The sequence below is a fragment of the Oncorhynchus mykiss genome, chromosome 17 (genome assembly GCF_013265735.2).
Source record: "Oncorhynchus mykiss isolate Arlee chromosome 17, USDA_OmykA_1.1, whole genome shotgun sequence".
NCBI lineage: Eukaryota > Metazoa > Chordata > Actinopteri > Salmoniformes > Salmonidae > Oncorhynchus > Oncorhynchus mykiss.
In genome coordinates, this window is record NC_048581.1 from 27867125 (window position 1) to 27889915 (window position 22791).

A 22791-nucleotide genomic window follows, 5' to 3' on the forward strand; every position below is an offset into this window, starting at 1 on the left:
AGGCAACAGGGTGCCAGCTCTCTTGGAAAATAAAAACCAGGTACAGCCAGTCAGATTACAAAAATATATTTACACTTCTCAGCATATTACAAATAATGCCACTGACAGAATGGTAAGAAACAAAGTAGAGCTGTCATTCTTTCCCTGTGACTACTCTCATATTGGTCGCAGTTCAGCATTTTATAGCATACCAACATTCTCAATTAGCGGTGATGATGTTTAACATGAGGACAAATTCTGGGGAGATGCAGATTTTAAACAACTCAAGTAATCGAATAGCCAGAGACCCATTTTTAAGATCAATGTGAATTTTGTGCGTGACTGAATAAAAACAGGTGTTGACCATCAAGGCACTAGACCCAAAATGCAATCCTCATTCGTAATCATGCCAAGCTAACATTCTACTTTGATGTAAATTTATTGGAAACATTTTGTGAGCCTGAAAAGTTGAGGTCTCACTAGTAGGACCCATCAGGTAGTTCTCAGTGAAAATGCCATAAATCAAAAGTCCTTTACAACCCTCTTCCATGTAACTTCTCATTTTGGCATTGTGGATATAAACATCAAAATAAAACCAAGTCATTTTTTGCAGTATGTTCAGATTAACAGCTCTTATTCTACTCAGAGATCTTGTCAAAAACAACCTTGAGTGGGCAATTTTAGCAAGTGACCTTTTGGCCTGAAATTAAGCCTCTCTGTGATTGGCTTAGGGAAGAAAACATGTATGTCTCCATGGTGACCATGTTTGAGATGGACACAACAGTCTTTTAAACAAAACTAAACAGACAGGCCAAACAAAACTAAATGGCTACTGTCCATGTTTCTCCTGCGCTGTTCCCGTCACCAGGAGCAAGTTACAGGCCATGAACTGGACGTTGAGCACGTTGCTGGTGTTGCCTGTGTAGAGCCCCACCAGCTCGCTGGACGAGCCATCTGCGTGGGTCGTGCTGTGGGAGTTTCGGATGTCCCACACCCTGACTGAGCTGTCCATGGAAGAGGAGGCCACCAGGCTGCTGTCGGGGCTGAACGACAGGCTGGTGACACTGTCCGTGTGGCCCCTCAGGTCCTTGACCAGAGCCCCTGAGGCCAGGTCCCACAGCTTCACCCGTTGGTCCTCGCCCGCCGATGCCAGGTACTTCCCATTGGGCGCGAAGGCTACAGACAACACGGGGCCGCGGTGGCCTGTGAACAGGCGCACTGACGCCCCCTGCTGGGTACTCCAGAGGCGGACGGTTTTATCCGTGGAGCCTGTGGCCAGGTAGTTTGAGTTGGGGTGGAACTTGACGCAGTCCACGTCCGCTAGGTGGCCGGCGTAGAGCCTCAGAGGGTAGGTCCTGGAGAAGGTCCAGAGGCGGGCGGTGCGGTCGTGGGAGGCGCTGGCAAAGTAGAGGCTGCAGGGGCTGACGTCCACGTCCCAGACGGGGTAGGCGTGACCCTGGTAGAGGGCCGTGTTGGTGAAGCTACCCAGGTCCCAGTAGCGAATGGACGTGTCCTCCGAGCAGGACAGCAGGCCCGAGCTGTCTGTCAGGAAGGCTGTGCGGAACACCGGACCGCTGTGGCCACGCAGGGTCTTGATCTCGCTGCCCGAGCCGTCCTCTTCATCTGCCTGAATACAGGGGGAAAAGAGTGCATTGACATTTTCAGAGGACACACCATTGTACTGCCTAGATATGTAAAAGTTTCCCATATTTGGCGGCAGAGATACTAACAACCGCCATGCCATTTATCTAACAACTGACTATTTCTGTAAAAATCGTAACCAAAGAAAATCCTCTCACCTCTTCTTCCAGCACGTCACATGCTAGGCGGATGTGTGACACGTCGGTCCGGTGTGGCCTGGCCTTCAGTTTCCTGGCCCTAAGACTCCATAGCTTGACGGCCGAGCTGTCGAACCCGGCGGCCAGCAGCTTGCTGTCAGCCGACACCACTGCCGTGTTCAGTAGCTGTTCCGTGTGCTGGAAGGCATAGAAGCACACGGTGGTGAGTGACGGCGGCCCCTCACGCACCTTCTTAATGCAGTCCTGCAGTGCCTGCAGGGCCGCCTCGCTCTGCGGGATCCCTGTGGGGACCTCCACCCCTGCCGCCTCTCCTCGCTCAGGGCCATCCGCACCCGACCACGAGGAGGTAGAGTTGGGGGCCGTGGTGGTGGCCCCGGTAGCTCCCGCACCCGTCGTCCCGTACAGCTGGTAGTCGGTGCGTGGTGAGGAGGTGACCTCTACCTGGATGTGGGTGCTGAGGGCCCTGCAGAGGGTACTGTTGTCTTCGCTCTGCAGGTAGCGTAACAAGTAACTGTAGGCCGGCTCCGTCAGGTTCACCACGTACTTGTGGTCGAGTAAGGCCAGGAGCTTGGGGTTTGCGGTGACATCCTGCTGGGTGAGGACATGGCGAAGCTGCTCCACGGTGGAGCGCTGCTCGGCGTCCCCCAGGAAGAGGCTGTGGAAGCGGCTGTAGAAGCCATCCACCACCCCCTTCAGGCTGCAGCGCACCATGTCCAGGTGGAGGTAAACGAAGAGTGGGTACAGGACGCAGCTCACCTCCTGGCCCCATGGCAACACCGCTTCTGGACCAGAGAAAATAAACAAAGAGTAGGGCCGCGTTCCTATGCCAACAATAACTAGCATAGCATTTACAATACATTGCTTAATACTAAGTGGTAAGCTAGTACGGACACTGGAACATAGCCCAATGTTGCATAGCAGCGTACATATCATCAGACTCTATGCAATTGTGAAGTACCTGAAAGAAAATTGCGAAGTCTGGAAAATTGGGTCTCGTACTGTTGAGGGTCAGCTTGGCAAGGGGCAGCAGAGACAATGTTTGCACACCCCGACTCTGTCTGCACTGCTCAAAGAAAGAGAGACAATTAGATTAGGTATATGTCCATGAGTAATCACCTGGTACTACTCATCCTAAACTAAAAGATAATGCTTGAGCTTCTCAATAAGTGAGATTTGCTTAATCATGTCTGCAAAAATAGTTGGCATCCTTCCCCCATTACATCTGTGATACTAGTTTAACTTGATTTGGTCATAGATCTTTGCAGAAGATACCGTCCAGCTGCCACTTCAAAGCCTCACCTGTGAGGTTGGCAGCCATCTCCTCTGCGGACTGGGACAGTTTAGTCCCCTTCAGGGAACTTTCAGTGTCCACATACTGCCTCCGCTTCAGGTACTGAGCTACAGTGTACTGGATCTGCTCCGTGCGTACCCGCTTCATAACCTCGGGAAAATATGAAATAGTATAACACCATGGGCAAAAGCAAATGTTTACCTGCATTAAGACGTTGTTTATCTGCTGTAACTTACTGCATTGCATTTCCATAAATGAGTTAACTCCATACAAACACTGCTAGAAATTAGATAGCTCTATTAATAACTTGCTGGAATTACAGACCCATGAGTAACTCACTTCAGTAGTGTTGAAGAGAAAAATGTGCTATATGGCTAGCTAGCTAACACTTTCCAACACAACAACCATTCAATAGAACTGCTAGCAAGGGTCACCATGCAAACTTGGGAGAATCATGAATGACGTGCGTACAAGTGAGCAACAAATGCACTGGTAAAATGATGCACCAAACAGCTTAAGCAAAGAGTATTGCAGTCCTGTCATTAGCAAGCTAGCCAGCAGCTAACGTTAGCTAAGCTAGCTTAGTCGATAGAAGGGCCACACGGCCCTTTCGGAACTTTAAGCCGGTTTAGCGAAAAACATCTTATCAACAACAACTTGGCCACTCACTGCATATCGTGCTGATATTCTTCGTTGTCAATTACAGCTATTGAGGAGATTATATTTATGCAATGTGATTGTTTTTTATCACAAATATCCCGTTGCCTATCGTAGCAACCCCATCACGTATGTCCCCCCTTCCATCAAATAGCAGCTTGCTCTCATCTTGCAGTCATCGATCGATTGACTTATCTTGCCTGAATGTGATGGCAAAAAAAACTATTTTGTGTTCTGTTTACTGACAACCAAAACACTACAACTAGCTACTTGCAAAAGTCAATAAATTCACAATCAGTAATAGTGTAATGCTGATTTTAATTGAAGGGGTTATTCGTAACAATTAGTGGCCAAACAAATGTATTCAATGGCACGATCTAGTGGACCAACTATGTACTGCGAATTTGATTTTGTATTTCATGACGTATATTTAATGCGCCTGAAGTTTCATATTGTGCGCGCAAAATAAGAAGAGCTGTCTGAATTAATATTGAGCATTTTGGGGCATAGCTACGATGTTTAGCCCTCGTCCCACCCGTTGTTCAGGCCGAAGGCAGTCCTCAAGGGTCACCGGTAGAAAGAGTCTCGCCGGTACACCTACAGGGCTTCTTTTTTCCCCACGTAGGACGTCGTTAGCATCGAGGTGAGTGTCCATACTCCATCATGCCATTGTCAACAGTGTCTCTTCAGGCACAGTCAATGGTGGAGTGTTTTTAAACAACTGCTGGCCCTCTCATTTCCAGATCAACTCCCACGCGTGTGCAGAGCTACTCAACTTCAGAAGCACTCCACTTCGATGTCCAGACGTTTGGCTCTTCTCTACCTGTCAAAGTCATGGAGGCTTTGACTATGGCTGATGGTGGGTCATTGACTCTTTCCTGTCATTATCTCTCTGCGAGTTATACATACTGTAGAATGCATTGTACAGGTCATCCCGATCAATGCTCTACTCTCCCACGGGTTTTGTGTCCCTCAGCTGATGACCAGATCTCTGTGAAGGTGGATGAGAGTGGCTGGGCCTGGATGGTGTGTGGAGAGCGACTGATCATCTGGAAGATCTGCCAGACTGCTGTTGCAAAGGTACAGTTCAGTGGGTCACACCGTAGCAAAGCGCTTTGAAACGGAACACAAAATGAGCCCTCCTTATTGGGCAAGTCCAGGTAGAACCCTACCACTTTGTGTCACTCCGTTTCAAAACTGGATACACAACCCTGGTTGATAATGATGAGATATGCAACACATTGATGCAGTGTGTCCTATAATAACAAAAAAAAACATGCAGTGCCAATGCGTGAACCTTCTCTGTTGTGTTTCCTAGTTGTCAGTATGTAAGGGCCTCCAGCTGCCAACTAGTGAGTTTGTCTACTATGCTGACCTCATCTCGATATCATCTCCCAGCCCTCTGGAGACTTCCACTGTTCAGGTAATCAATGACTATATCACTAATCAGGAAACTAAACTATTCAACCTCCAAAGGTGGGAACTCATCACACATGTCTGCCTAATGACTTAACTGTTAGCTGTTGAGCAGCTAGCCTGAGTGCCAGTCTCTTTCTGCTTTAGCCTACTTGTTGTTGTCTTGACAAGGCATTCCTGACTGAATAAGCTGGCACCCAGGCTAATAATCAGGAACAAATGAACTGAAATTCCAATCAACTCACCATCAGTCATGGTTGTTTGCTGTTGTGGGACTTTGTCTTGAATGCTCAGTCTATCTCTGTCATGGCGGTGGCTCCGGAGGGAACAGCCCGGTTCTGGCCCAGTTTGGCCCACGAGGGGAATTACGCTGAGACTGTGGTCGACATGGGCGAAAACCTCTGCAACTTTGTTGTGGCTGTTAGGGTAAGTTGGTATGTTGTGGATGCATTGTTCTTCAAATCACATTTATTGGTCATATACACATGGTTAGCAGATGTTAATGCGAGTGTAGCGAAATTCTTGTGCTTCTAGTTCTGACAGTGCAGTAATATCTAACAAGTAATCTAACAATTCCCCAACAACAACCTAATACACACATCTAAAGGGGTGAATGAGAATATGTACATATAAGTATATGGATGAGCGATGGCCGAGCGGCATAGGCAAGGTGCAATAGATAGTATAAAATATAGTATATTCATGTGATATGTGTAATGTAAGATATGTAAACATTATAAGTGGCATTATTTTGAGTGGCATTGTATAAAGTGACGAGTGATACATTTATTAAAGTGGCCAGTGATTGGATCTCAATGTAGGCAGCAGCCTCTCTGAGTTAGTGATTGCTGTTTAGCGGTCTGATGGCCTTGAGATAGAAGCTGTTTATCAGTCTCTCGGCCCCAGCTTCGATGCACCTGTACTGACCTCGCCTTCTGGATGATAGCGTCATGGAGGGCAGGTAGTTTTCCCACAGTGATGCGTTGTGCAGACCTCACTACCCTCTGGAGAGCCTTGCGGTTGAGGGTGGTGCAATTGCCGTACCAGGCTGTGATACAGGATGCTCTCAATTTGCATCAAAGAAGTTTGTCAGGGTTTTGGGTGACAAGCCAAATTTCTTCATTCTCCTGAGGTTGAAGAGGCGCTGTTGTGCCTTCTTCACCACACTGTCTGTGTGGGTGGAACATTTCAGTTTGTCTGTGATGTGTACGCCGAGGAACTTAAAACTTTCCATCTTCTCCACTGCTGTCCCTTCGATGTGGCTGGAGGGTGCTCTCTGCTGTTTCCTGAAGTCCACGATAATTTCCTTTGTTTTGTTAACGTTGAGTGAGAGGTTGTTTTCCTGACACCACACTCCCACACACCGCCCTCACCTCCTCCCTGTAGGCTGTCAAGCCCACTACTGTTGTGTCGTCTGCAAACTTGATGATTGAGTTGGAGGCGTGCATGGCCACGCAATCATGGGTGGACAGGGAGTACAGGAGGGGGTTGAGCACGCACCCTTGTGGGGCCCCAGTGTTGAGGGTCAGCGAAGTGGAGATGTTGTTTCATACCTTCACCACCTGGGGGTGGCCCGTTAGAAAGTCCAGGACCCAATTGCACAGGGCAGGGTTGAGACCCAGGGCCTCCAGCTTGATGATGAGCTTGGAGGGTACTATGGTGTTGAATGCTGAGCTGTAGTCAGTGAACAGCATTCTTACATAGCATTCTTACGTATTCCTTTTGTCCAGATGGGATAGGGCAGTGTGATGGCGATTGCGTCGTCTGTGGACCTATTGGGTCGGTATGCAAACTGAAGTAGGTCTAGGGTGACAGGTAAGGTGGAGGTGATATGATCCCTGTCTAGTCTCTCAAAGCACATCATGATGACAGAAGTGTGTGCTACGGGGCGATAGTCATTTAGTTCAGTTATCTTTGCCTTCTTGGGTACAGGAACAATGGAAGCCATCTTGAAGCATGTGGGGACAACAGACTGGGATATGGAGCGATTGACTATGTCTGTAAACACACCAGCCAGCTGGTCTGCGCATGCTCTGAGGACGTGGCTAGGGATGCCGTCTGGGCCAGCAGCCTTGCGAGGGTTAACATGTTTAAATGTTTTACTCACGTCTGCCACGGAGAAGGAGAAGGGGGAGGGCAGCAGTCATTGTTAGCGGGAAGCAACGGTGGCATTGTGTTATCCTCAAAGCGGGCAAAAAAGGTGTTTAGTTTGTCTGGAAGCGTGACGTCGGTGGCTGGTTTTCATTTTGTCTTCCGTGATTTCCTGTAGACCCTGCCACATACGTCTCGTGTCCGTTGCGACCCCACCATGTCCCTGTACTGGCATTTCGCTTGTTTGATTGCCTTGCGGAGGGAATAACTACACTGTTTATATTCAGTCATATTCCCAGACCTCTTTCCATGGTTAAATGCGGTGGATCGCGCTTTCAGTTTTGCGCGAATGCCGCCATCCATCCACGGTGTCTAGTTAGGGTAGGTTTTAATAGCCACAGTGGGTACAACATCTCCAATGCGCTTGAATACAGCACTGCTCCGCAATCACAGATAAAGGATGTATAGAGCAGGTTCTCATTATTAGTGGATTGAGAATTGCCAACAAATTCTGTGTAAAATGGTAGCACACAGATACACGTTGAGCATATTTATTGGATTAAACATTATGTGCTGTTGATTTCATCCCCTTTCCTCTCCTCCCTCATCCCACCATCCCTCTCTTCCCTCAGGGGGGTAGTTTCATCGTGTCATCCTACAAGGGCCAGTTGATGCGTCTCGGGGCGGACCTCTCCGGAAAGCCGCTGCAGAGGGCGCTACAGCAGGGCCAGGGGGTGCTCTCCGGCATCGGACGCCGCGTCTCCAGCCTCTTTGGCATGCTCGCCCCGCTTACCAACAACAATGCACGTTTCTTCTAGTGGAGTCCTATGAATCCCCAAAATATAGTCATTAATAGGTAAAATGATGATAACAGCTCACATACCCTCTTCTCCCTCTATAGCTCCACAGTGTTCTGTGGGTGGGAGAGACGGGCTGCCTATATACTCTGACCACCTGTGGGCTCAGTAAATGGGAGGTGGATGAGGTCACAGAGCACCAGGTCCTCAGCTGGGACTCCAGCCGCGCTCTGACGGAGAGTGTCGCTGACGCCATCTGGGTAAGCAGAACAACACTTTACATGAATGTTGTGTTGCGTTACTTTGTCAGGTTGCGTTAAATCATGGTGCGTTACTTTGAGGTGAACTGTCCCCTTGGTTGTACAGGTATCTGCCAAAATAAAGGAAACACTTGAGTAAATGAGGGACACAAAGCATGTGCTTCCTGAGTTAATTAATTAATAAGTGAACATATCATCATGCTTAGCCATTATGGCTTCCATGGCTAGAAGAGATCTCAGTGACTTTGAAAGTGTGGTATCAAAGGAGCATAGGGGGTTTAAAGCGTGTGTGTGTCTGTCACCAGATCTCAAACCAATTGAACACTTATGTAAGATCCTGGAGCGACGCCTGAGACAGTGTTTTCCACCACCATCAACAAAACATCAAATTATGCAATTTATTGTGGAAAAATTGTATTGCATCCCTCCAATAGAGTTCCAGACACTTGGAGAATCTATGCCACGGTGCATCAACGCTTTTCAGGTGGCTAGTGGCGGCTCAACACCCTATTAAGACACTTACGTTGGTGTTTCCTTTATTTTGGTAGTTAACCAGTAGATTGGATGATTGTCCTGAAGGCATGACCTGTTTTTGTTTGTTTTTCTCGCCATCAATCAGGGGTCAGAGAGCAACTATGAGGAAATCAAGGAGGGAGTGAACGTTACCTACATGGACATGCAGCTGAGCCAGTAAGTCGAGCTCTCATCTAGGTTTCTGGATGTGTATTTATCTCACTACATGATTTGACGTAATAGTCAGCTGGTGACTGCGACTATGATTCTACATACTTCTGACTATAATTTTGTGTTCCAGGGATGGCCTGGTAGTTTTGGCAGCAGCCTGGCACCCCTCAGACTCCCCCTGCCTGGCCTACTTCTGCCTGGTCACCCTGCTGGACAACGGCAACAACATCTCTGAGGAGCTCTCTGTGGAGGTCACCAAGTACAACCCCCCTTTCCAGGTCAGTTTTCACTTAACCCTGGTCACTGAATTAGTGTATTATGGTTTATGAATGCTTTTTTTATTTTGTATTGTATTAGTTTGAAAGTGGCAATAGGTTCCCTAAGTAGACTCGCTCAAGGCTTCATGGCTTTCTACATTTTCATGAATTTCGACAAAATATAATGCTATTTTTCAGACATGAAAATATCAACCATATTGGTCTTCCTTCAGTTTAAATGTGGATGTTTATTTGTCTAATGGTTGATATGTTGTGTTATTCCCCTCAGAGTGAGGATGCCCTCCAGGCCATGAGGCTGTTGTTACCACTGGCCTCCAGCCCTGCTGCCTTCCTGTACAACGAGGAGCTGGTGTTTGCCTGCTCCACCGGTACCGGCAGAGGAGGTCTACCTGAGGAGAAGATCCCCTTCAACACACCTGGTAAGAGACATGGATAATGGGCTCAAGGTTAGAGGACATTGGGCCACTCTCAATAGTTTAAAATGGCCCTTTTCCTCATCTCATTTTCTTAATTAAAAAAACATTTGACAAGAAGAGGAAGCCTTTAGAAACTGTTGACATGCACCCAATGTTTTAAACAGAATGGTATTGATGAGTGAATGGTGTAGATGGCTACAACAACAGCTCTCAGTAAAACATAGTTATCATAATAATATCAACAACCTTTTGGTCTTTTTAGATCATTATCCATTTTCATGAAAGGTCAATTTGACTTGACTCGCCTCCCATGTTTCTATTCTCACCGTCCTCCTTCATCTCTCCAGGTGACCGTCTGCGTGGTGGGGGCTGCTGTGCCAACCTGCCGGTGTTCTTCTCCCAGAACAGTGGTCTGGTGGCCGTGGTGGCCAGGGAGAGTGCCTCCATGCTGCCTGATACCATGGAGGACTCCCTCTGCTTCTCCTTGGCTGGGGCCGGCCCTGAGGTAGAGTCAGATTAAATAAAGCAGGGCTAGGTCTCTGATATGGAACTTGGTCGCCAATTGGGTCATTTGACTTGTATGAATAATTAGATGGCATTCAATTGGTGGACTAGCAATGTTTTTTATTTGTTCATTTTCATTCTTTTCACATAATTGATGAGTTCACATTGTTCACACTTTTTGGTTTCAAGGCAACTGCTATGGAGACTCCGACTAGGATGGAGCCTGTAGCGCAAGAGGACAAAACTAAACTCCTAAAAGCAGCGTTCCTGCAGTTCTGCCGGTAAGTCTGCAGAAAGATTGTGTGACGTTGGCCCCAATTGCTGAAGTTGTAGTTTTTTTGACAGTGACACAGACCTCCTTCGAAAAACAAGGGAATTTGTTTGTTTCTCCCCTGAAAAAAAATGTCCCTGTGTTGAGGACGATGTGGATTTAGGTCTGTGTAATTACTTGCTCTCTGTGATTGCATCTGCCCAGTTGTTGGTAAGCTTGAGCAGCTGTTACTGCCAAATGAGGACGCAGAGCTCTGAGAGTTTTTTACAGAAAGAGGGGGGGAGTGACTGTGTGAGAGTACATGTAGCCATTGAGTGAATGGGGTGTGTACACTTTAAATGAGTACCACTAAGTAATTATGTGAAATTATTTTATGTGTTTTCAGGAATGACCTGGTTAAATGATCCAAGCAATAAACATTGTTACCATTGAGTTTACCTTACAATGTTGTGAGTAGAACGTAACTGTTGTGTTTATCAGGAATGACCTGGTGGGGGCCCAGGACATGACAGATGAGCTGTTCCCCCCGGAGGGGGACGGAGACGGGGAGGTGGGCGGGGAGCTGGACCTGGTGGTGACCCGGATCAACCTGGACCTGGTGGACGACTACCCAGCCTCAGACCCCCGCTGGGCCGAGTCTGTCCCTGACGGTGGGAGGGAGGGAGGGAAACAGAAAAAGAGGGAGAGAAATGTAGACAGGCAAAGACACGGAAACATGTAGTTATTTTCTATCAAAATGATTGAATATATTGCTCCACATAGAAGTGACCTTGTTTCTGTGTTGTGTTCAGAGAGTGCTGGCTTCCCCCTGACCTCCCTCATCATCCTCCACCAGCTAGAGGACAAGATGAAGGCCCACGGCTGCTTCATGGACTTCCTGCTACAGGTGGGCCACCTGCATAGAAATATATTTCAGTCCTGTTTAATCCGGAATAATTCTAATCCTGTGGGCCACCTGCATAGAAATACATTTTAATCCCGTTTAATCCGGAATAATTCTAATCCTGTGGCCACCTGCATAGAAATACATTTCAATCCGGAATAGTTCTAATCATATGGGTCACCGTGGGATCGGACTTCACCACAGAGCTTCTCACAGATTTCTGAATAAAGATCGATATGTCATGACTGAGTTCAACAACCATACCTCGTTACTCCACACCCCGATTTCCAAACGAGCTTCAGTGCCATACAACACTCCTTCCGTGGCCTCCAACTGCTCTTTAACGCTAGTAAAACTAAATGCATGTTCTTCAAGCGATCGATGCTTGCACCCGCCTTCCTGACTAGCATCACTACTCTGGACCGTTCTGACTTATATGTGGACAACTACAAATACCTAGGCATCTGGCTAGACTGTAAACTCTCTTTCCAGACTCCTATTAAGCATCTCCAATCCAAAATTATATCTAGAATTGGCTTCCTATTTTGCAACAAAGCCTCCTTCACTAACGCTGCCAAACATACCCTCGTAAAACTGACTATCCTACCGGTCCTCGACGTCGGGGCTATTTACAAAATGGCCTCCAACACTCTACTCAGCAAACTGGATGCAGTCTATCACAGTGCCATCCGTTTTGTCACCAAAGCCCCATATACCACCCACCACTGCGACCTGTATGCTCTCGTCGGCTGGCCCTCGCTACATATTCGTTGCCAAACCCACTGATTCCAGGTCATCTATAAGTGTTTGCTAGGTAAAGCTCCGCCTTATCTCAGCTCACTGGTCACCATAACAACATCCACCCGTAGCACGCACTCCAGCAGGTATCTCACTGGTCATCCCCAAAGCCAACACTTCCTTTGGCTGCCTTTCCTTCCAGTTCTCTGCTGCCAATGACTGGAACGAATTGCAAAAATACGTCTCCAACTTCAACGATATCTCCCTCACTAACTTTAAACATCAGCTATCTGATCAGCTTACCGATCGCTGCAGCTGTACACAGCCCATCTGTAAATAGCCCATCCAACTACCTACCTCATCCCCATATTGTTTTTATTTACTTTTCTGCTCTTTTGCACACCAGTATTTCTACTTGCACATCATCATCTGCAGTGTTCATTTGCTAAATTGTAATTACTTTGCTACTATTGGCCTATTTATTGCCTTCCCTCCTTACTCCATTTGCACACACTGTACATATTGTGTTATTGACTGTACGTTTATTTATTTATGTAAATACGTTTATTTATGCGTAACTCTGTTGTTGTTTCTGTCGCACTGCTTTGCTTTGTCTTGGCCAGGTCACAGTTGTAAATGAGAACTTGTTCTCATACTGGCACACCTCCCTTCCCCCACAGGTGGGTCTCCTGGACCGGTTGGGCCAGACCACGGTGCGCTCGTCTCCCATGGCGACGCGCCTGTTGCTGTGTGAACACGCCGAGAAGCTACAGGCGGCCATGGCGCTGAAGAACCACCACGCCAAGCACAGCGAGCTGGTCAATCGCGCCATCCTCATTGCCTTGAGGAAGAGCAACGCAACCGTGTCCACCAGCCTCACGGCCGCAGACGTCTTCTTCAGAGAGGTGACAATGACAGAGATAATATCCCCAGCAGGGCTGGGGTCTGGTGACAATGACAGAGATAATATCCCCAGCAGGGCTGGTGTCTGGTGACAATGACAGAGATAATAGTTGGGGTCTTCACACAATTTAGATGATTTGAGATTCCAATTTAATCATAAAATCATGTTTTCTGTCAAAGCATTAGCTTTGGGATTGTGGGAAGCTTCTGTCTTATGCCTGAGGTGAGGTTATTAAGGTGTGTGTGTGTGTGTGTGTAGGTGTCTCAGATCTCCTCAGTCTTTGAGTGTCTACTGGAAGAGGAGGAGAGGACTCTAAAGGAGAACCCTGTGGACTCTGTGAAGTGGGCTGAAGTGGTGCTCAGTGTCAATACCATCATCAAGGTACACAACACAGTCAGTGCGGGCCCTCTGTATCCACATCCATATTGTTTGTCATGTATCTCCCATGCATGTGTATAGTTGCCTTTTGATCATATGGTGTGCTTATATATACTGTGTATCTACAGTAAATTCGTAAAGTATTCAGACCCCTTGACAATCTACACACACTACCCCATAATGACAAAGCAAACACAGGTTTTTAGACATTTTTGCAAATATATGCAAAAAAATGTCACATTTACATAAGTATTCAGACCCTTTACTCAGTACTTTGTTGAAGCACCTTTGGCATCGATTACAGCCTTGAGTCTTCTTGGTATGACGCTACAAGCTTGGCACACCTGTATTTGGGGAGTTTCTCCTATTCTTCTCTGCAGATCCTCTCAATCTCTGTCAGGTTGGACGGGGAGCGTCACTGCATAGCTATTTTCATGTCTCTCAAGTCCAGGCTCTGGCTGGTCCTCTCAAGGACATTCAGAGACTTGTCCCGAAGCCACACCTGCATTGTCTTGGCTGTGTGCATAGGGTCATTATCCTGTTGGAAGGTGAACCTTCGCCCCAGTCTGAGGTCCTGCTCTGGAGCAGGTTTTCATCAAGGATCTCTCTGTACTTTGCTCTGTTCATCTTTCCTTCGATCCTGACTAGTCTCCCAGTCCCTGCCGCAGAAAACATCCCCACAGCATGATGCTGCCACCACCATGCTTCACCGTAGGGATGGTGCCAGGTTTCCTCCAGATGTTACGTTTGGCATTCAGGCCAAAGTGTTCAATCTTGGTTTCATCAGACCAGAGAATCTTGTTTTCATGGCCTGAGAGTCCTTTAGGTGCCTTTGGCAAACTCGAAGTGTACTGTCATGAGCATTTTTATTGAGGAATGGCTTCCGTCTCACCACTCTACCATAAAGGCCTGATTGGGGGAGTGCTACAAAGATGGTTGTCCTTCTGTAAGGTTCTCCCATCTCCACAGAGGAACTCTGGAGCTCTGTCAGAGTGACCATCGGGTTCTTGGTCACCTCCCTGACCAAGGTCGATTGCTCAGTGTGGCTGAGAGGCCAGCTCTAGGAAGAGTCTTGGTGGTTCCAAACTTCCTCCATTTAAGAATGATTGAGGCCACTGGGTTCTTGGGGATATTCAATGCTGCAGGCATTTTTTGGTACTCTTCCCCAGATCTATGCCTCGATCTATGCCTCCTGTCTCAGAGAGCTACAGACAATTCCTTTGACCTCATGGCTGGGTTTTTGCTCTGACATGCACTGTCAACTCTGGGACCTTTTATATAGACAGGTGTGTGCCTTTCCAAATCATGTCCTATCAATTGAATTTACCACAGGTGGACTCTAATCAAGTTGTAGAAACATCTCAAGGATGATCAATGGAAACAGGGTGCACCTGAGCTCAATTTCGAGACTCCTAGCAAAGGGTCTGAGTACTTATGTAAATAAGGTATTTTATTTTTCATAAATTTGCAAAAATGTCTTAATATGTTTTCGCTTTGTCATTATGGGGTATTGTGTGTAGATTTAATGAGGAACAATAATGTATTTAATACATTTTTGAATAAGGCCGTAACCTAACAAAATGTGGAAAAGGTCAAGGGGTCTGAATACTGTATGCACTGTATATATATTCTATATTCTGAGCAACAATATAAGTGCAAGGTTTAAAGTGTTGGTCCATGAGCTGAAATAAAAGATCCCAGAAGTGTTCCATACGCACAAAAAATGTATTTCTCTCTAATTTGTTTACCTTTCCTATTAGTGAGCATTTCTTCTTTGCCCAGATAATCCATCCACCTTTCAGGTGTGGCATATCAAAATGCTGATTAAACAGCATGATCATTACACAGGTGCACCTTGTGCTGGGCCTGGCTCCCCAGTTGCTGGGCCTAGCTCCCAAGTGGGTGGGCCTATGCCCAGTCATGTGAAATCCATAGATTAGGGCCTAATGAATTTATTTCAATTGACTGATTTCCTTATATGAACTGTAACTCAGTAAAATCATTGAAATTGTTGCCTGTTGCGTTGTATATTTTTGTTCATATACGTACAGTTGAAGTCGGAAGGTTACATACACCTTAGCCAACTGCATTTAAACTCCGTTCTTCACAATTTCTGATATTTATTCCAAGTAAAAAATCCCTGTCTTAGTTCAGTTAGGATCACCAGTTTATTTTAAGAATGTGAAATGTCAGAATAATAGTAGAGTGAATGATTTATTTCAGCTTTTATTTCTTTCATCACATTCCCAGTGGGTCAGAAGTTTACATACACTCAATTAGTATTTGGTAGCATTGCCTTAAACAATTTAAACTTGGGTCAAACGTTTAGGGAAGCCTTCCACAAGCTTCCCACAATAAGTTGGGTGAATTTTGGCCCATTCCTCCTGACAGAGCTGGTGTAAATGAGTCAGGTTTGTAGGCCTCCTTGCTCGCACACGCCTTTTCAGTTCTGCCCACAAATGTTTCTATAGGATTGAGGTTAGGGCTTTGTGATGGCCACTCCAATACCTTGACTTTGTTGTCCTTAAGCCATTTTTCCACAATTTTGGAAGTATGCTTGGGGGCATTGTTCATTTAGACGACCCATTTGCGACCAAGCTTTAACTTCCTGACGGATGTCTTGAGATGTTGCTTCAATCTATCCACATAATTTCCTCCCTCATGATGCCATCTATTTTGTGAAGTGCACCAGTCCCTCCTGCAGCAAAGCACCCACACAACATGATGCTGCCACCCCCGTGCACACAACATGATGCTGCCACCCCCGTGCTTCACGGTTGGGATGGTGTTCTTCAGCTTGCAAGCCTCCCCCTATTTCCTCCAAACATAACGATGGTCATTATGGCTGAACAGTTTTATTTTTGTTTCATCAGACCAGAGTACATTTCTCCAAAAAGTACGATCTTTGTCCCTATGTACAGTTGCAAACCGTAGTCTAGCTTTTTTATGGCTGTTTTGGAGCAGTGGCTTCTTCCTTGCTGAGCGGCCCGTCAGGTTATGTCGATATAGGACTCGTTTTACTGTGGATATAGATACTTTCGTACCGGTTTCCTCCAGCATCTTAAAGGTTCTTTGCTGTTGATTTGCACTTTTCGCACAAAAGTACATTAATCTCTAGGAGACAGAACGTGTCTCCTTCCTGAGCGGTATGACGGCTGCGTGGTTTGGTGGTGTTTATACTTGTGTACTATTGTTTGTACAGATGAATGTGGTACCTTCAAGCATTTGGAAATTGCTCCCAAGGATGAACCAGAAGCTTCTAAAGCCATGACATAGTTTTATGGAATTTTCCAAGCTGTTTAAAGGCACAGTCAACTTAGTGTATGTAAACATCTTGACCCACTGGAATTGTGATACAGTGAGTTTAAAAAAAAGTGAAATAACCTGTCTGTAAACAATTGTTGGTAAATTGACTTGTGTCATGCACAAAGTAGATGTCCTAACTGACTTGCCAAAACTATAGTTTGTTAACAAGAAATTTGTTAAGTGGTTGAAAAACAAGATTTAAAGACTCCAACCTACATGTATGTAAACTTCTGACTTCAACTGTATGTCATGTTGCTTGTGAGGTGGTATTTCTTGTAATGGCACAGTCAGTAATTTGTGTACGTTTGTGTGTTGTATTCCAGGACATGCTGCAGGCTGCTGGTCAGTACAGAGACACCAAGGCCTCACTGTACAGAGCCTCAGAGAGCACCACTGCTGAGCCAGAATACATCCCATGGACCGGTACATTCGCTGTTGAACGCCTTGTCTCCTTTTGTTAATGTCAGCTGATCTGAAAAGACAGGATAGGTGAAAGTGATATGCTAGATCCCTTTCACTGCGATGGAGAAGAATTTAGAGTCTCCCAAATATAAGACAATTGAGATGCGCCCTTAATCCCTAAACCTGTATCTTTCTCTCCCCACAGCCTCTAGCGGTCTGGGCGGGGTGCGCACCGTCATCGCCCGCCAGCACGAGGTGATCCTGCGTGACGTGTACCCTCACGCCGATTCGGAGCTGCGCAATGGCCTGATCGAGCAGCTGACAGCACTGCTGGACGTGCTCCTGGGAGGCTACGTTGCCCAGCTGACCTCACTGAGACCGGGCCGTCCGGGCCAGCAGGACCACTACATCACCCTGGAGATGGAGTACACGCAGCGTCGCTCTGAGCTGCTCGCACCACTGTGTGAGTGGAGATTGAACGCAAAATACCGGGCGGGCATTTTGGAATACAAAATAAGTGGAATTACACATTTATAGCTAAATGTAGCTGATATTTTTCATAAATTATAAGTCTGACTGCTTATTGCATCCATTATAAAGGTATTATGTACACTCAAATAATATTACAGGTGTTAACTTTTCCTTATGTTCCAGTGGAGCTGGGTCAGTACCAGTGGGTGGCGGCACTGGCAGAGAAATATTGTGACTTTGACATTCTGGTCCAGATGTGTGAGCAGACTGACAACCAGAATAGACTGCAGCACTACATGGCCAAGTTTGCCGACCAGGTCAGACACTAATCCTCTAAAACCAAGGTGGTGTTCATTAGGTGGAGAAATTTTGAAATGGGGAGGTACTACTTGAACTGGTCCAATAAGAACGCAGATTTTTGTTGTTGTTTGCTAAATGTTTTGCTACTGTGTGCCGTACTGAACACGGCCAAATCTGGCACTAACAAGGGATATGTGCATGTTACATTTTAATTTATTTAGCAGACACTCTTATCCAGAGCGACTTACAGAAGCAATTAGGGTTAAGTGCCTTGCTCAAATTCAAATCGACAGATTTTCACATAGTCGGCTCGGGGATTCGCAGCTTTCAATCTTTTGGTTACTGGCCTAACGCTCTTAACCACTAGCCTACCTGCCGTTACTCAGACAGCGCATGTAAATCATACATTGATACCCATTATGAGATAAAAATGTTGTTATTTCTCAAGCTAGGACTAGACTAGGATTCCAAAGATGCTGCGTGTTTCATTTAATTTCCATGTCACTTCCTGTAGAACTTTGCGGACTTCCTGTTCCGCTGGTACATGGAGAAGGGAAAGCGGGGCAAGCTGCTCTCCCAGCCCATCGCCCAGCACCAGCAGCTGGCCAGCTTCCTGCAGTCCCACGAACACCTCAGCTGGCTGCACCACATCCACGTACATGACTTCAGCAGTGTAAGTGGAACACACACTCTCTCTCTCTCTCACACACACACATATCAGTTGACCTTAGTAGCTAACTTGTGAACATGCCGCTTCATATGAAAAGACATACAGTAGATATAGTGTAGTTTCCCATGTTAATATAAACAGTGTTGCATTTGTGATATTTATTTGACCATCTCTTTCTCTTCCCAGGCCCACAAAACCCTGTATGGCCAGGCCAACATGGAGACACGTTACTTTGTGAAGAAGAAGATCCTGTTGGCTCTCAGTAAACTGACTGCCCTGGCATCAGACATGCCTGAGGCGGTGATGAAGAAACAAGTAGACGGTAAGGGGCTACTTGAGATAATGCTGCTTAATTCTGCTTCAACTGTGTTCGTATTTAGCCCTAAGACAACAGACACTGTTTGATGCAAAAGAAGCAAGGAAACCTCTGTTCACTGTGGGGTGTCTAATTGGTGAGTTCTGCAGGGATATCACCAGTGTTTTCTTTGTCATCCTACAGACATGGTAGAGCAGGAGCGGTTCATGCTGCACCAGGAGACTCTGCCCAAACAGCTGCTGGAGGAGAAACAACAGAACCCAGACACCATGCCCCTGCTCAGCGCTCACAACCTTATTAATGTAAGAACACACATCAGTGGACCCCTCACATTACCACATAACCCAACACAGATAACGTTATCAATGCACCATTATAAACTGGGTGATTCGAGCCCTGAATGCTGATTGGCTGACAGCCATGGTATATCAGACTTTATACCACAGGTATGACAAAATGTATTTTTACTGCTCTAATTACATTGGTAACTAGTTTATAATAGCAATAAGGCACCTCCTAGGTTTGTGATATATGACCAATATGCCACACCTAAGGATTGTATCCAGGCACTCCGCGTTGTGTCATGCCATGAACAGCCGTTAGCCGTGGAATATTGGCCATATACCACACCCCCTCATGCCTTATAGCTTAAGTAGACTATACACGCACAGTCGCACAACCAGTAACTCTAAATAAATCCACATACCTGCCACCACACAGATACACGATGACAATACAACACACACATCTATCCTCCTGTCACCAACTGAACCCCAAAAAGAAGCTCCCACAAATACCAATGGACTGACCTCATTTTTCTATTTTCTCACCAGCTGTATATTTGTGATGACAACCGACGAGCCAATGAGTATGACTTCAAGAAGGCTTTGGATCTACTGGAGTACATAGACGAGGTAGTCCTACTACCGCTAGCATGAATCATTAACTCAGGGTTGATTACCGTAATTTCCGGACTATAAGCCGCTACTTTATTCCCACACTTTGAACCTCGCGGTTTATACAATGACGCGGCTAATTTATGGATTTTTCCCGCTTTCACAAGATTCATGCCGCCGCCAAAAAACTGAGCACCGTCACATAATGTGATGTAAATCGAGCGAGCTCAAACTTCCCATCATTCTGAATACAGTAGTCATTTTGTCACCCTCATCATGGCAAAAACACGGAGAAATACATATGATGCAGCTTTCAAGTTGAAGGCGATCGATCTGGCTGTTGGAAAAGGAAATAGAGCTGGTGCATGGGAGCTTGGCCTTAATGAGTCGATGATAAGACGTTGGAAACAGCAGCGTGAGGAACTGACTCAGTGCAAAAAGACAACAAACCTTTCAGAGGGAAGAAAAGCAGATGGCCCAAAGTATTTGCAGCCACTCGACATCAGTGTAAATCGTGCATTTAAGGTGGCGCTCCGTGTTCAGTGGGAGGCTTGGATGACAAATGGGGAGAAATCCTTCACTAAAACGGGCCGCAGGCGAAGAGCATCTTATGGTCAAGTGGACAGCATGGAGCATTGTCAAAAAATCCACTATCATCAACGGGTTTCGAAAGGCTGGACTGCTGCGTGTTGAAGGGGCAGCATGAGCTCAGCGGGGTATTTGTCTCCGGATGAAAGTGACGAGAGCGACAATGAAAACGATCCAACATCGGATGAAGCAATTCTGAGGCTATTCAACTCCGACACCGAAGGAGATGACTTCAGTGGTTTCAGTGCACAGGAGGAGGCTTGGTAGGCTACTGTTTTAATTTTTGTTACAAGCCGTGTTTCGTTAAAGCCTATTTATTTTTGTTACAAGCCGTGTTTCGTTTAAAGGCTGTGTAAAGTTAATTTGTTTCAATGTACCGGTAGGCACCTGCGGCTTATAGACATGTGCGGCTTATTTATGTACAAAATACATATTTTTTAATAATTCAGTGGGTGCGATTTATATTCAGGTGCGCTTAATAGTCCAACAATTACGGTAATCAGGTCTGTCAGGGTTCACTGATATGGGCCATATTCTTGTTGCAGGAGGATGCTGTGGACATTGAGGGACTCAAGTGTGAGATCTTCTGCAAGGCCCTCAAGAAAGACGAGTAAGTACCGCTCAATGGCCCTAATCCTTCTATCTCACTCTTACTCCCTTTCTTGCTAATTTCCTAATTCCAAATTTGAAAGGATTTGATAGGTATAAATATGCTGTTTGACACTTCTTACATTTTTGTTATTTCTTTACGCTGTCAATGAGCTTTATATAGTAAATGCAATGCATTTATAAGTATTATTATAATTATTATTATTATTACTGTAAATTTGCATTGAGCTTCCTTTTACGCTGTGTTTCTCACAGCTGGTCGTCTGCTGATGGAAACGATGACCCTCTGGAGGCAGCCAAGGACAGCATCTTTGTCAAGATCCTCCTCAAGCTCATACAAGAAGGTAAGCACTGCAGTAGCCATTTTGTCTCGGTGTCTGACCCAAGGATTTCACTGTATTCTCATCAGTTAATTTGTTTGTTAACAACACATTTCAAGAGTTACTTAAGAGATATTTAGGAGATTGTTGAATTGTTGTAATATTTTTTTGTTATTAATGACAAAATATTGAAAAGGGGTATTGAGTGTCACTGCTCTGTTTATGTACCTCTTTATGACCCTTCCAACCTATTCAGAATGTGTTCTCTTGTTGTTTTCCAGGTGTTCCTCTACAGACCTACCTTCCTGACGTCAAAGACCTTCTTCAGCTGGACGAGATGGAGGCTTTGAAATCAAAGCCCACTTTTGAGTTTGTAATGCGGGCCAACTATGAACATTACCTGCAAGCACAGATCTGATGACCCCTGACCCCTTTCACAACTGTGTCTCCCAGGTTGCACTTGGTTTGTTCCTTTTCTTTTCCATTTTTACTGTTTGTTTGACAAAAAGATAACGTGTTGCATTTTCTAAATAAAAGTCATATTTCTGTAAATGTTCTATTCTTTTGATTTTGGCATTCACGAGACTCCTTTTAAGTTTTTGAAAAACAAAATATATTGTTTTATTTCCTTACCTCAATAACCTGGGAAAAAGCAACATGTAGATACACATCCTGAATCTCCAATACACCTATATCTCCTGTGATAATTGCTTGAGTAAAAGTCAGGAGAGTAAATGTCATGGATTCAACTGGAGCCGTTAGGCTAGGACCAGAGATAAAACAGTACACACCTCGTGTACTAGCTGCTCAAAATGAACACAACATCCAACTCAACAACAACCACACTCATTGACTAACATGCCATAATAGGCTATTGGATTTCTGCAGCAAGCCATTGGGTGCTCGTAGCCTACATTGCCAACTGTATTGGGTTCATGTTTAAATAGCGGGGCCTGACTCAAGTGTCTCCCTCCAACCCTTCGAGGAGTCTGCAACTGATCCACTTTCACTGATGGCAGAAGCAGATGGCCTCTGTGTCTTGTTCTAAAAATAGAAAATAGAGGTTAAATTAGGGACATACACAATAAATGACCACCACTGCTGTTATGGGGGAGGGGGATTGAAGGTTCAGTAGCCCTATATGGGGGGGATTGAAAGAACTCCCTCTGAGAAAGTGTGCTTTTGATAGGCTTCTAAGCATACTCTTTCACACCTAATCAATAGTCTTGATTGACTATTTTGAGTAGTTGTCATGGATGCTGACACTAAGTTGAAACTTTCACTGATCTTTGACAGATTGTTTGTGTGGGAGCTCTAGGTTTGGAATATTTTATTACAGGACTTCCTGTCTGGCTTGTAGAATGCCTCCATGGATGGTGGTGTTGTGTATGGTTGGTATGGAGATAACATTTACGAGCCTGAGTATTGGTCCCGCATGGCGCTTGCAACGCCGGGGTTGTGGGCTTGATTCCCACGGGAGACCAGTACGATAATGTATGCACTCACTACTGTAAGTCGCTCTGGATAAGAGCGATAAGGTCCGTTAAATGACAAATGTAAACATTGT

At 45.7% G+C, this 22791-nt stretch overlaps 2 protein-coding genes across 3 annotated transcripts; one reads left to right on the top strand and one right to left on the bottom strand.

Annotated features, from left to right (window-relative positions):
• Positions 1-596: 596 nt before the first annotated feature.
• On the bottom strand, positions 597-4089 carry LOC110493593 (TAF5-like RNA polymerase II p300/CBP-associated factor-associated factor 65 kDa subunit 5L). Of its 2 annotated transcripts, none has more exons than XM_021567954.2 (5): positions 3739-4089; positions 3078-3219; positions 2737-2841; positions 1779-2557; positions 597-1606 (listed from the first exon to the last, which is right to left on the bottom strand). In XM_021567954.2, the coding sequence occupies exons 2-5, from the start codon at positions 3214-3216 to the stop codon at positions 809-811; spliced, it is 1821 nt and encodes a 606-aa protein (XP_021423629.2). In that variant the 5' UTR covers positions 3217-3219; positions 3739-4089; the 3' UTR covers positions 597-808. The 2 variants fall into 2 exon arrangements, with proteins under 2 accessions (XP_021423629.2, XP_021423628.2); XM_021567953.2 differs by having other exon boundaries at positions 1779-2560; positions 3739-4084.
• A 50-nt stretch (positions 4090-4139) lies between these two features.
• Positions 4140-21776, top strand: LOC110493591 (nuclear pore complex protein Nup133). Its single transcript, XM_021567951.2, has 26 exons — positions 4140-4369; positions 4470-4585; positions 4703-4806; positions 5045-5149; positions 5437-5568; positions 7866-8036; positions 8135-8290; positions 8910-8980; positions 9105-9252; positions 9521-9671; positions 10016-10173; positions 10362-10453; positions 10924-11093; positions 11235-11329; positions 12745-12969; positions 13227-13349; positions 16976-17075; positions 17260-17517; positions 17709-17842; positions 18340-18498; positions 18682-18817; positions 18995-19113; positions 19645-19725; positions 20841-20905; positions 21160-21248; positions 21506-21776. Exons 1-26 carry the CDS (start codon positions 4242-4244, stop codon positions 21640-21642), a joined length of 3423 nt encoding a protein of 1140 aa, XP_021423626.2. The 5' UTR covers positions 4140-4241; the 3' UTR covers positions 21643-21776.
• Positions 21777-22791: the final 1015 nt, after the last annotated feature.

Coding starts and splice junctions, on each gene's coding strand:
- LOC110493591 (XM_021567951.2), top strand. CDS start 4,242: ATGTTTAGCCCTCGTCCCACCCGTTGTTCAGGCCGAAGGCAGTCCTCA. Junction 10,454..10,923: donor GCGTTCCTGCAGTTCTGCCG/GTAAGTCTGCAG, acceptor TGTGTTTATCAG/GAATGACCTGGTGGGGGCCC. Junction 17,843..18,339: donor TGGCCAAGTTTGCCGACCAG/GTCAGACACTAA, acceptor CACTTCCTGTAG/AACTTTGCGGACTTCCTGTT.
- LOC110493593 (XM_021567953.2), bottom strand. CDS start 3,216: ATGAAGCGGGTACGCACGGAGCAGATCCAGTACACTGTAGCTCAGTAC. Junction 2,842..3,077: donor GATGGCTGCCAACCTCACAG/GTGAGGCTTTGA, acceptor TTCTTTGAGCAG/TGCAGACAGAGTCGGGGTGT. Junction 2,561..2,736: donor ACTTCGCAATTTTCTTTCAG/GTACTTCACAAT, acceptor TCTCTGGTCCAG/AAGCGGTGTTGCCATGGGGC.